General features: G+C 44.9%; 2 protein-coding genes across 3 annotated transcripts in view; one reads left to right on the forward strand and one right to left on the reverse strand.

The window, feature by feature from the left end:
* The window catches only part of SYK (spleen associated tyrosine kinase), a 33,484-nt gene extending 26,993 nt beyond the window's left edge, over nt 1–6,491 (forward strand). For both annotated transcript variants that reach the window (XM_062599593.1, XM_062599594.1), the window contains 5 exons: nt 469–678; nt 1,120–1,309; nt 2,742–2,882; nt 3,116–3,228; nt 4,823–6,491. In XM_062599593.1, coding sequence (XP_062455577.1) covers nt 469–678; nt 1,120–1,309; nt 2,742–2,882; nt 3,116–3,228; nt 4,823–4,895 — 727 coding nt within the window. In that variant the 3' untranslated portion in view covers nt 4,896–6,491. The remainder of the gene's footprint in view (nt 1–468; nt 679–1,119; nt 1,310–2,741; nt 2,883–3,115; nt 3,229–4,822) is intronic.
* Nucleotides 6,492–12,563: 6,072 nt separating this feature from the next.
* Nucleotides 12,564–13,266, reverse strand: LOC134153677 (tubulin polymerization-promoting protein family member 2-like). The gene is made up of 3 exons (XM_062600046.1): nt 13,091–13,266; nt 12,825–12,978; nt 12,564–12,746 (listed from the first exon to the last, which is right to left on the reverse strand). Exons 1-3 carry the CDS (start codon nt 13,258–13,260, stop codon nt 12,564–12,566), a joined length of 507 nt encoding a protein of 168 aa, XP_062456030.1. The 5' UTR covers nt 13,261–13,266.
* Nucleotides 13,267–13,830: the final 564 nt, after the last annotated feature.

Below are 13,830 nucleotides of genomic sequence, written 5' to 3' on the forward strand. Positions count from 1 at the left end.
GTTGCCCAGTAGGTCGGAGCACTGCCTTGGGACCGTGCAATACTGCACTTGTTAATCTCACGCCCAAAACACTCCAGTGCTTAGCAAGGCCCTTTGGCTTTCCTTCTGGGGATTCTTTCAACAGTCAGACGCTTTTTAGGGAGCCTTTCCACTATTCCTGATCTTTTTTATTAGTTGGAAATAGCCAGAAAGGGCAAGAAAATTTTGTCCAATACTTTTGAATTCAAGACCTGAAGGACTGCTTCTGTTTCCATGAGGTTCCTCCTGTGCTTTCTCTCTTGCTTAGCTGTCTTCTGAGCATGGGATAGAGAGACATTCCTCTTGCAATTGTTCCCCCCTCCCCCGAATGTTCAGTTCTGTCTTTTCTCACAATTTGTACTATGTGCAGAGAAACATCGATTGAAGATTGTGCGCATTTGCATGCAGATTTTTCTGCAACTAATCCCAGAATTGGATTCTCCGTTGTAGGGGTGCTAAGCCAGTGGCTGTAAAAATTCTTAAGAATGAGAGTAATGATCCAGCCATAAAGGATGAACTACTGAGAGAAGCAAATGTAATGCAGCAACTGGATAACCCATATATTGTCCGAATGATAGGCATATGTGAAGCTGAGGCCTGGATGTTAGTAATGGAAATGGCTGAACTTGGGCCCTTGAACAAATTTTTGCAAAAAAATAGGTACGTAGGCTTTGATTTCATTTTTTAGGATTTATCTGAAAGGAAAAAAAGGAGATAGGACCTTTTTTTTTTGTCTTAAGTGCAATTTTAAACGGCAATGTTGTTATTGTAATAATTAATTACAATATTTACTCTTACCTGGGGAATGATTATCTTGCACATATCTCCCAACTATTAAATATTTCTGGTAAAATAGAGCATTCTGAATAGATTAAAAACATCCAGATGTCTTTTAGTTGCTCGTCTGCTGATAATATTACACTTTTTCTTGCTCCGGACATTCTTCTGCTGCCAGTTCCAATTAAAACGTAGCTAAACATAAATGGCCCAGGTTGCTGTTATGATGTGGGGAAGGTCATAGTGCAGATTTGTATTGTTGCTCCATGAAATATCATGAAAATGAACTACTGACCTCTTAGAAGATTCAATTATGATTTTCAGAGATGTCACAGAGAAGAATATAACAGAGCTGGTACATCAGGTTTCCATGGGGATGAAATACCTGGAGGAGAATAACTTTGTACACAGGGATCTGGCTGCAAGAAATGTACTATTAGTCACCCAACATTATGCCAAAATCAGTGACTTTGGACTTTCCAAAGCCCTTAGTGCCGATGAAAGTTATTACAAGGTAAGGTTTGCACAGGATTTCAAATCTGAATAGCAGTATAGCTTAACAAGATTACTTTCAATTGAAAGGCTGCTGTCTTCAAAAGTTGAAAATTAGAAACACTATAATAGATACATCTTCTATTATTTTTTAGCCTACTAACAGCTCACTGAAACAGATTTTCAAAATGCATCATCAACATAAAGAGATCGGAAGGAGGGAAAGGCCAGTTCCTTCTTTATTTATTTACTTTTTGATGAACTTGTAATTAGAAGGTTGAAATTTACTGTGGAAATTGGGTACTTCCTCATATAAAAGGAGGAAAATGTCTTTGTTGCAGGCGGGAACTTTTCAGCATACATGTTTTTCACCACCTCCAAGCAAAATTTAGGCCAGCACACTGTATTATTGACTAACAGAACTACATTTTGAGAGTGTGCTGAAAAAGTACAATTGCTAAATAATCACTTGAGCTTTGCAGAGTTTGTGTAGCTCAGCTTTAAATTAATTGTACCTCTCTACAGCTAATGGGACTGAAATAACTGCCACATTTAATAAGGTAAAACCATCCTTGGGAGACACAGGCTCTCATCACGTCTGCGTCTTTTATTCTGATATACTGCTCCTGCCGCAAATTATTCCTTTCTTCTTCTTTTTCCCCTTCATAAGCCCTTTAAAGTCATAAGTCATACCATGAAATGGAGCAGAGGAGGAACAAGCAAATACTCCCTTCTGATCACCTTCCTGTGGGAGCAGTAACTGCTGCCAGAAAAAGCAGTAACATCTTAAATCACTGCAGCTAGCCTAACCAGAACTGCTTGTCAGAGGTCTGAGATTTCCTGTTAAAGGCCTGTTCCCTTTACGATGCCACAAAACGCTGTGGGACTGCTTCACTAGGTCTAGCACTGCGCTGTGATACCTGGGCGCTTGTGTCAGTGTGATAGAGTGTTACGGCAAAATTTGATCAAATTGCCGGTCGCCACGTGGCAGTCAGTGCACTTTGAAATGAAGCATCAACTCCAAGTAAATATGAGCCTCAGCAGAGCTGGTTATCTCTTACCCTCTTGTGGAGAGTCTGGATGAAAAATCTTACTTTTAAAGAGCAACTTACAGTTGAATGCCACTGCAAGCATAACTCCGGTCGTTTAGTTAAGCCTTGCTTTGCTGAAACATTCATTGCCCTGCTTTATTTTAGAAAGCGGAAGATTAAGAACAGTTTAGTAACAGTTTTGAAGATGCTTCTACATGTTATCCCTTAATGCCAGCTATGTCAGAAATGTTATGGTGCTTGGTGCAAATGAGTGCAGCCATTTTGACTCCTTTCTGTTACGTTTTCTAAGTTAACTTGGTCTATATGAATTCTGATGGTGTTTACTACTTACTGCTGTGTCTCTAGCCTGTTTTTGTTTTTTTTTTTTTTTTTTTTTTTGCTTTTTTATTATGGCTTACTTAGGCACAAAGTCACGGAAAATGGCCAGTCAAGTGGTATGCTCCAGAATGCATGAATTTCTACAAATTTTCTAGCAAAAGTGATGTCTGGAGTTTTGGGGTGTTAATGTGGGAAGCTTTTTCTTATGGACAGAAGCCATATAAGGTGAGTAGTTCTAGCTGCCAATTTGTTTTTCTGTCAAAATTCAGAATATATTTGAACTTACCCTACCTAGAAGGGTTGTCACAGGGCAAAGCAGGCTTTCCCTACTCATCTGTGGCAACAAATGAGTCAAAGGATAGCTCAAAAATTGGCTTTGGGATTCTGTTTGTCTTATGCTGGCATGTATGCTGTAATCATATGTAACTCAGACAACTGTTCTGATCACCCTACTCCAGGGAATGAAGGGTGGTGAAGTTGCACAGATGATTGAAAGAGGAGAACGAATGGAGCGTCCTGAAGCCTGTCCAACTGAAGTCTACAATTTAATGAAATTGTGTTGGACATACAAGTGAGTGTGCTGTGATATTCTCTCTCTTAATGGCAGTTTATTTTAATCTAGTTAAAAGCCAGAAAGGAAACAAGAATGGTATTTCCCAACATATCCTTTCAGCTGGTGTTTAGCTTACAAATAACCTCCAAACTAAGGAGTCAGTTGCGCTTTCATATGAAAATGATTTGAGGTAATTATGGTGTATACAAGAAGTTGATTTTGCACATCTGGTCCATTTTCTCCCGGAACACTTAAATACAAAAAACAGAGTATCATCAAAAACTGTCCTCCCTCGGAAATACCAGTATGCTGTATTTGGAAAAGAACATTTGAAATGAAGCAAACATTTTTTTTTTTTTTCATTTGAGATTGTCTTATTTGATTTTTCCTTACCAAAGGCTTTTCTTTACTGAAAGCATAAGTCATATTATTCCAAAATGTTCCTTCTGTTCCTCAGTTCATAATCATTTTGACTTTTTTTTCCTCCCTTGTTTCAAAATATCCTCAACTTGGATTCTATCTTTTCAAATCTTACATAGCGCTTAAGAAATTTCTTTTTTGACTAAATAACTTTACAATTACTTATGACAAATAGAGCAGAAGATGAAGTAAAATTTATCTAATATTCTTTTCTAACTGATATATTGAAAACAAGCAAGAAAAAGTTTGTTTCATAGTTTATCATTTTTAACTATTTTGTCAAAGTCACTTTTTACTCGTAGAAAAGTTTCCATATTGAACCCAGATCCCACTGACATGACTTACTCTTCTGGTTCAGAGAATATGTGTGCCAAACAAAAGTCTTTGGATTCCACTTCAGGAGCTGTAATACTTTGCTTTTAGATACTTTACTTTTTGTACCTACTATGGAAGAAAAAACGTGGCGCCACAAAATAATTCCAGCCTTTCTGTTTGACTCGAAGAATGACACAACAGTTGTAGAGTGAATCAGGATCACTTTTGTTAGGATCAGTTCTAAAATATTAAACAATGGCATTTAATAGCTATAAAAGAATGTTGCTTTCTATTTATTTGTATTAAAATATCCTTGATAGAGGAAATAAAAAGGAAAAAAAATAAAATGCAATAAGATTGCTCAAGTCAGGCAGTATATCTATGTCAATATGTTACATACTTTTGCCAGGACTTGTTCTCAATTTAGTCATACTGTTCCAAATCAACAAAGATCTGCAGACACAGAGGAAAGCAAAATATTATGGCTATACATCAAAAGATTCCTCTTAATGATGCTCAGCCACTCCATATGATTGTATTACCTATTTTAAGGCAGACATTACACTGTAAGTGTTCTCTTCTGTAGATTATTACTGAAGTAAATGAGGTAGAAAATAAAAGGGAGTTAATTTAGCATTTCTTTCACGTAGTACGTTCACAGACCATAATCCACAAAGTAACAGGCATGCAGATAAGTCCACTGACCAGGTGCTTTGTAGTGACATTTGCCACTTGATACTCATTTTGCAGCAACATTTTGGTAGCCTCAGAAGTATTGTGAGCAGCTTTGTATGAGCCATGAGTGAGCACCACAAGGCCCACAAGCCTTTTACAGCGTTCTCCTTTCCACGCAGTGATATTTGTCTTCTTTTCACAGCATTGATGATCGACCAGGATTTGTTGCCGTTGAGCTGAGATTACGTAACTACTATTACGACATTTCCCACTAGCAGCACAAAGAACAGCAGCTTCCTCTGTCTTCAGCAAGCACGTTCTGAGAAGCTGCAGCCACCCATGTGTTCAGTTTCCGAAACTGAGTGACTTTGATTTTGGTACTGCCACTTTCATCCTGTAAAGCTCTAAGCTAAGCCCTGTGTGTGGAATTGCCTTTGCTTGCTTTCTGTGCAATATCCAGCCCCAAAACAGGGTGTCAAAAGTGGAGGGGCCACAAAGCGTGCAGAAAGGATAGCAGCACAGATGCTTAGACTTCTGCTATGTTCCATTTTGTTTTATTTCCCTCTTATTGACATATTTTACTGGGGTGTAAAACCTATTTAATGTCTTTCAGCTCTCCCTCTCTTGTATTTGAATGCCGATTGGGATTTAGAGTCTTATTAATTTTCTTAGCCCTCAAATACATTGAGTGGTTCCAGCCTTCCACCTCCACATGGAGGAATATCATAAACATTTCTCATTGTGTAAGAAATTCACTGTGAAAGTCTGTCAGTCACTTTGACAGCATGTTTGATTTTTACCCCTGAATCCCTTTAAAAGCACAGCCTATTCCTTTGGTATAGGTAACATAAGCCAAGAGCAAATAGGAGATGTGAATTTCTAACATTTGGAAAGAGGAAGGGAATCATCAACTCCTTTAAATGATAACAACTTCTGTCTTTCCTCATGTCATGTGGAGGCCCACCTGTCCCCCAGGGCGGTATTTTCTTCCTGGTGAAACCTAGGAACTCAGGGATATGTTCTTGTCTGGGGGCAAGATATAAGCACCCAAGGAAATGATCTGAGGTTTTAACATGAAGTCCATGACTGTGTTTCCTAAAAAGCCAGCTGTAAGTTTAAAGGTAAAGAGCAGAACCTTCCTCTCTCTGTCCTGTTTCAGCTCTCTCCAGAGATCTTTTCCATGCATCTCTGGGGTATACCAAAGCTCCTTGTGCAGCACAGTGAGCAGCAAATACTTTTTTTTTAATCTCTCTTTAAAAGCATATGAGATTCACCAGAGCTCATCATCTCTAAAGCTAAATTTCACCCCTAGCTCAAACATTTTTAAACTGGCTTATGTTTACTTTTGTCCTCTCCTAAATGTATTTGCCTGTTAATAATCCTTCATCTTGCATTAGACTGCAAAGCCCATAGGAAGAGGTCTTTGTCTTACTCCTTTTTTGTAATGCACCATGCAGTGTCTCCAGTACTGTATAAGAATAGCAATAATAGCAACAAATAATGTAGCCAACCTCTGTTCCCATTTGTGCTTCTTTTACTTTCTTTGTCCTGTCTCATTTTAAATATTCTAGATGTCAAAATTTCTATTGCTTGTTTCCCACAGTCACTTTACTGGCATTTATGTGTATCTCAGGAATCCATGCACATTGCATCTAGTGGATATAGGTTTCAGATGAATATGAAAAACAAGATTTAGAGATAGATATATTTATTGTATACAGCTGTTTAGAGTATCTGTGTTTAATTGTGGAATTGCCAGGGTATTCTTAGAGATGTAGTGGTATTTTTCTTTCTAGAGAAAGAAATTGAAGAAACTCTGCTGGTGATTAGAGTGCAAAAGTGCTAATTTGCATTCTATGATAAAACTATAAACAAATGTAGGATTCAACATAAAATAATTATTTGTCTCTTTTTAATAATTTTAGGATCTGCTCTTCCAAAAATACCTAGTAATTTTTGGTAATTTAATTTCTGAGTGTCCAGTGTAAGACACTTCAGAAAACATATGCTACTGAGATACTCAGTAAATTGAACCATGTTTCAGATGTGACCTGACCCAAATGTGATTTATAATGAAGCTGGTTGACTGATATTTTGTTTTGGTTTTTAAGAAACATTTTCTACAAGAAGAGGTATCTAGAAATTGCCTCTAGTTGTATGTATGTGATTTTTAGTATTACCGTTTTTCAGAGAAATTGTCATCTCTACATGTACAGTCGGTGCATTCTTGGGGCGATCAATCATAAATTAGTTGCATAAATCCCCACCAGCCAGCAAGTGATAGCACTCAATTTCCCTGTGATATATGTATGTCTTAAAGTGTTACCTAATGCAAAAAAATGGAGGACTATTTCTTCCCCTTTCTTCTGAGTGGATGTCCTGATTTCGTGTTACTTTACTATTTTTAACTTCATTATGCTGTTATAAAAGTTTACAGTTCATATGATACGAAGTATTGTGAAATAACTGGATTAGATTTTTAAGACACTGTTTTATAAAATATGTCCATTTAGTATCTGTGTAGGTGCTTTCTGTCAAATACTTAACGCAGAGAAAAGAGTGTGTATATACCAAATTACTGTGATTGTTCATCTTGTGAAAAGACTAAGATTCCCTTATTGACATGAACAGATAATGACATGACAGATAAGCCCACTAAAGCCTGGAACTGCTTTTGAAGTGAATTACTATTCAGGACTAGCAGGAAAAATCCCCCCAAATACACACGTCATTATACCTAAGCCTTTCTGAGATACTGCTTTGCAGTGATCGGTGCTGGCTCTGGAAGGTTAGAGGTGGCAGTAGTTAGTGCAGTCTATCTACTATCCAAGGATTTCTGCATTATAGGTATCAACTGTGTAGGTTTTAAAGTCATATTATACCACCATGCAGTCTCTCTTAAAAATGCAGGCAAATGTTCGAGGTTTTCTGAAAGAACAAGAGAGAGGTCTTCTTTCATTTAACTCCCACTGCAAGCTCCAGTCCTCAGCAAAACGAAAGGTGGGAGGTGACTAAATGTGAGTATGAATAATAATAAAAAGGCTGAAAGACAGCTCCTCAAGATACTTAACTTTGGAAGGATTGGTGCATCATTTACGTACATACATTCCTATGGCCCTTTTCTGGAGTAACAAATCTGGCCTAAGTTTTCTACCCTCTCACCTGTGGCACTGCACCATCAACAGGGTCACTGATACAGTCTGGCGCTCAGAATAACCCTTCAGATAAGGACGCTCTTGGCTTTTGGGTGGTGTGGCTTTTGGGGGTGGGGGGCTGTTTCTGTTTTTTTAACTGACTCATATCAGAAATGCTGTTGGGCAGCACAGCCCTGCAAGTTAACTGTGGCAGCAGAGCTAAGGGGCAGCGCACTGGAGCGTGGAGGAACAGGAGCTGGTGTGAGTGGCTGCGGGAAGGAGCAGCAGACACAATCATGTTAAAATAGCTTTTGAGTGAAAGGAAAACATACCATGTATTTACAGCTTTTGGTTAGGGCTCAAATCTACAAAATCATGGCTCCTGTGGAGCACGGGAGGCCAAGCACCTATTCCTTTAAAGCCCCGTCCAAACTGCATTAACACTCCTGCCCCTTATCTCCCTCTGCTTCAAACACTATGCAGAGAGGGACTTCTTTTTAATCGGACAAACAAAAATACTCACACTTTTTACATTTAAAATAATTACAGTCAGAACTGTGGGTTTGCTAAAGTGAACATTGGGGAACGGCCGGGCCGGTTTGATTTTGTGCTAAGGCAGCTGTATGGCATGGCCCTGCCAGGAGGTGGCGGTGCTTGAACACTTTTAGACTCAGGTACTTGTCTCTTAAACACGTCGTTTTTTAGTGCTCTTCGTTTCATTCTGGTTATTCCTACATAAATGCAGTACAAAGCAACTTGTTAATTTATTTACAGCTTGCTGTGAAACAAGTTCCATGTGAATATAAATCATGGTATTAGTTGCGAATGATTAGCAAGTATTTCTGAGACACTTTGTCCCGGTTTTCTTTAGCTGGAATCAGGGAATTCTAGAGAGAACAATGCCATGTCCCACATGCACATAAAAGGGAGTGAGAGTTGCTCCTGATGGAAAGAGAGATGCCTTCTCTGGGGCTGAAATGAACCCAGCTCAGGGATGAAACGTGGCAGCTTTAAAGGTCATGTTAGAATATTGCACAAGTTTTGGAACGGAAAAGGACCATGGTTGTGCTGCATGGTGCAGGGGAACATTAAACTAGCAAATATAATTACCAGCCCTAAGTGCAGTCAGGACAGAAAGCAGGAGGAGAAGAAAAAAAAAATCCAACCATATGTGTCTTGACAACCACAGTGAAGAAACTCAAAACCAGAGGCAAAGCAATCCCAGATTCTGATGGAAAAAGGCCACTTCAAGAGTCAACATCATCGATTCCCCGAGTGCTACATTGCATGGGGCAATGCAGATGCGAGCGAGCCCAGGACATGATTGCATCTGGGCCCCTGCTTTCCCTGCCTGTAAGCCAGAAGATGGTTGTGAGGCTGCTGTGCAACATTCAGCAGCCAAGTGCTTTCTCCTGTAACTACAGGGAGCCGGCGCTGAACCTCCAACACCTGCAACAGGTAGCCTGTGACGTTATCCCAAGGCTTGCAGCCAAATTTGGCATTGGAAAAGGAAAGAACGATCAGAAAGGTGAGGTGTGCAGGGATAGGAATCATCTTTTATTAGAATGCTGCTGGTAAAAAAGAAAAAAAGACAAGCTTGCAGAGTTTTCTTCGCGCTTGTACTCTCACCATGTATCCTGGCGACGCATCACTGAAAGAGTAACTTCACTCATACTTGACTAAAAACAACATCCCTCCAACCATTTAGAGCTCTCTGAAGCCAGGCTAGTGCTGTGCATCACTCACCAAATGAGTATTTTTCTCTGCTGTCATACATGGGTTAATTGAGGTGAATACCCACATGGCTCTTTGGCATATAATTAACTCTGCACTGAGTCTCACCACAGCTTCCCTGAGGCTGGGAGATGTGCACATTCCTCGATAACCATAAAAGCAGAGGAAACGAGAAGGAGCTGGAGAAAGCATTGCATTGCTGGTCATTCAAATTCATAACGCTGAACTGAAATAGCGCCTTGATGCCCAGTGCAGTATTTAAATACCTAGACCATTAGCACATCTGTCTACCATCATAAATGCTTTACACTGGCAGGGTAGGGCATGACAAGTCACATCTGGGCCTTGCATTACAGTACCAAAGGGCCGGCTCTTGGATGAAGCCCGCTATTGTGCGGCAGCAGCTACAGTTGCCTCCTGCATGCCCAGGGCTACAGCAGTTCAATAAACTGTGTGCTGGGCTCCCCGTGCCTCTGGCCAGCTCAATCATCACATTAGAAATACAAAAAAAAAACAGATTTGCGAAGAATAGGCCAATACCACCACAACTTATGTGAGCCACCAGTCCACGCTGCAATGCACGCATTACTTTGCAGGAAGAGTCACTCGTCCGTTTTGCAGTGTGGTCAGCAATGAGTGGCTGCATTAATATCTGCTCTTTCCTTTTCCACCTCTGTCAAAGTGAAATACAACTGGTTTGAGCAGCAGCAAGAGTGCCAAGATGCCTACTGCTGGGCTGTGCAGCAACACAGGTAACAGCGGACTTGTACAGCTGTCACTTGCACAGTTTGAAAGATTTGCTTAAAAGGTTTACACACACACACACACACGTACTTTCCCCCACCATTTAATCCTACCTGTGTTTGATAATATCCTCTGCTCCTGCCTCTATTCTTGATACATATTCATATCTTTAGATTTTTAATTTGCGTGCACTTTTCATCAATGCTATCAAGTGATTTCTGTCAAACTAGGGTGTCACGAAACTTGTGCAATGTGCAGCTGGCAAACAGTTACTAATGTTGCTCTTGCCTTGTATTTCTGAAAGACAGCAAGAAAATTGCATAGATGAAAAAAGGGGGAATTATATGGGTTGTTATCAGGCGATGGCCCACAGAAACAAGCTCACCGATGTTGACAGAGAGCAGAATTTAGGGTATTTACTGGTCTTTCTCTTATAGCAATTTTAAATCAGCTGTTTGGATTGTTTCGATGATTTTTCCTCCCACCAATAGATGTGTAATTTGGAGCCACAGCTTCTCTGTTTTTCCGCAGTAATGACACATCCTAGTCATGGCTGGGCATAATCACCTAGGTTAGCAACATCGTTTTGTTGCAGGTAGAAATGAGTTGTATGTGTGTTACTTTACTCTTTCTATAGGTTGCTTTTGCAGACCTCAATCTTCCGGACACCCTGCAAACAAGGGCCTTAAAAATGCAACAGCAACAACAGCTGCAGCCAGCCCCGCTGAAGCCCTCGCACTCCTCTGGTGGGAGAAGGGCAGAACGAGCCCAGCGATGCACAGCGGAGCTCCTGCCACAGCCATGGCCACCTACTCCTCCCGGGCTGGCCGGTTTGCTAGATCGTATGGCCTCTTTGAGGCAGGAAATTCAAAATGGCACAGGTATTTAATACTAAATTTAATACTAAGTGGCAGCAGTTTAATATGGACACCAGTGCACCAACCAGTCTTTCCTGTTGCAAATAATACATTGTTGACACCATCATTGATACATGCCCATCTTTTTGCCTATTTTAAGAGCGGAGATCCACTAATATTACTGCTTCCCCCAGGGCATGCAGCGGCCAACCACTATTTTTAAACTCTTCAGGCAGCCGTGACTTCCTTGTTGTCTGTCTGTGCTGTGGATGCTGCAGGGAGCGAGTGTGGCATTCTTCATCTTTTGGGGGTTTCTACTTATAAGGAATAGGCAGGACAAGCAGCGAGTCTTGTTAGCACTGGAGTACTGCACGAGTTGGATTATAGGCTGAAGTGCAGCCTGAATCATGCCTCAGAAATTCACCCTCCCGTGTCACATTGTACCCGAGTTAATGCAAACCAGAACTCACAGTACGCAAGCACAAGCACAAAGCGCTCAGTTTGTTCCCAAAGCTCCCACAGCTTCTTCTGTGCCAGCTATAAAAAAAAAAGGGGGGGGGGAAGGAAAAAAGGAAAAAAGGAAAGAAACCACCTAATAATCCAACACGTGCTGTGCGCGTTTGCAGTATTTCACATAGGCTATTCCTTGAGGCCTTTAATTTCAAGGAAACCGATGCCACAAGAAAGAAACAAGCTCGTGATTTGCTTGGGTACCTAGGGCTGCTCCTCGCCTTCGCCGCCTCCAGGTTGCTCCCGTGCCGTCCGAAGCGCCGCGGGACGCGCCGGTGGCGGCAGGAGAAGCCGGCGGCCGCCTGGGGCGGGCGGCAGGGTTGTGCGTGTGCGTGGCCGGAAGCGGCCCCACCGCCTGGGGCGGCTGCCGGTGGGTTTTCGGCGAGGCGCGTGCCGCGGCGGGGATTCAGCGGGGTTTCGCAGGAGCGGCCAGCCATCGCTTTCCTTTTCTGCACCACGTCCCTTAAGCTGCACGCGCTTTGCTTACTCCGCGGTACAGGACACGGCGTGCTCAGGCAGCGGGGCTGAGGGAGCCCCCTGAGCACGTGCTACCCCTTCTAAGAGCCAAGCCGTAATAAAAAATAAACCACCCCAAGGGAGACACAAGAGTTTCAAACCTCTCCGCGGGTGCCGGTCCTTCCGCCCACCATGCCGTCGGCCCTTGAGGAGCGTGGGGAGGCGGCGCGGTGCCGGCCCCCTGCTTCCCGGGGCCTCGCCGGCCCCTCCGGGCCCCGGCAGCCCAATCCGGGGGGCAAAGGGGCAAGGGGGAGGGTGCCGGGGTGGGGGGGGCAGGGCGCTTCGCCCAGGGTGGGAACGGCTGCGGGGCAGTGGGGAGCCCGCGGGAGCCGCCGGCGCGTGGCGGTGCCCTCCGCCCGCCCACCCCGAGGCAGAAGCACCACGCAGCCCCCGTTCATGTCTGGCCTTTACTGGCCCCGGCGGCGGGCCGAGTCCTCCCGCCTGGGCCCTAGTGCGTCTTGTCGTAGGTGCCGGCGCCCTTGTAGGCGCCCACGTAGCCGCTGGTGTCGGCCAGGTCCTGGCGGCCCGCCAGGCCCTTGCCGCGGCCGCTCTCGTCGAAGCGCTCCTTGTGGCTGCCCGTGTACTTGCTGGTGTCCGTCAGCCGCTCCACCGCCCCGGCCGTGGTGGCTTTCTGCGACCGCCGCCGTGTCAGCCGGGGCGGCGGCAGCTGGGGCGGACGGGGAGGACGGGGCGGGAGGGGGCTGCTCACCGTGGTGCCCACGCTGCCCGGCTCCTTGCCCTCGAGGAGGCCGTAGACGGCCTGCAGCGCCTCCTCCGGCGCCTTGCCCTTGAAGCGCTTGCCGCACAGCTCCTTCATGGCCTGCTGGAACTGGGCGAAGGTGATGGTGCGGGCGCCCTTGGTCCTGGCCGGGCACGGGGCACGTCGCCGGCGTGCCAGACCCCACCCCGGCCACCGCCGCCGCCGGCCCCCCCACCGCCCGCAGCCCCCCGCCGGCCCGGCCTGGCCCGGCTCACTTGACTTTGTTGAAGACGATGTCGACGTCGGTGCTGGTCACGGCCTTGCCGTCCATGACGCCGCACTCCTTGCACATCTTGGAGAAGTTTTTGCCCGTCATGTCGCTGCCGCTGGCGGCCGTGTCTCCGTAGGTCGCAAACTTGCGGAAAGCCTCCTCCACCGCCGACATCTCGCCGCTGCCGCCGGTGCGGAAAGCCCCAGATCCCGCGGACCTCCTTCGGAGCGGCGCCGGGGCGCCCGCAGCCCTCCCCGAGTCGCCCTGCCCTCCCCGGGGCCCTCGGCCTCGCTGCTGACGGGTGCCCCGGCGCCATTGTGCCCCGGCGCCCGCCTCACAGCCCCGGGGCGGCGCGGCGCGGCGTCCCGCGGGGAGAAGACGCGGCGCCCGCGGCCGCCGCGCGCGCCCGGAGGCACGGCCTCCTCCCTTTGCCCTGAGCCGACCCGGCAATGTGGCCGTGGGCAGAGGTGTCCTAGCCGGGCCGCCGGAGGTGCTGCCCGCCACGAGCTGCAGTGAAAGACGCAGACGAAGGGGGACGGGAGGGCTCCTCGCGCAGGGCCGGGTGCTGAGCGCACGAGGAACGAGGAAGCGGGGGGCTATAGCCGGGCTGGACCTGATTCTGCTTTGAGCTGTGCGGCTGGATGGTCAGGATATTTCTTACGTTCTGGAAAGGTGTCTCCACTTTTTCTGTGGTAAAGAGTATATTTGGAATTGCACTTTTTGTTTTTTTATTACAGTATATAT

This window comes from Rhea pennata, chromosome Z (assembly GCF_028389875.1).
Source record: "Rhea pennata isolate bPtePen1 chromosome Z, bPtePen1.pri, whole genome shotgun sequence".
Classification (NCBI taxonomy): Eukaryota; Metazoa; Chordata; class Aves; order Rheiformes; family Rheidae; genus Rhea; species Rhea pennata.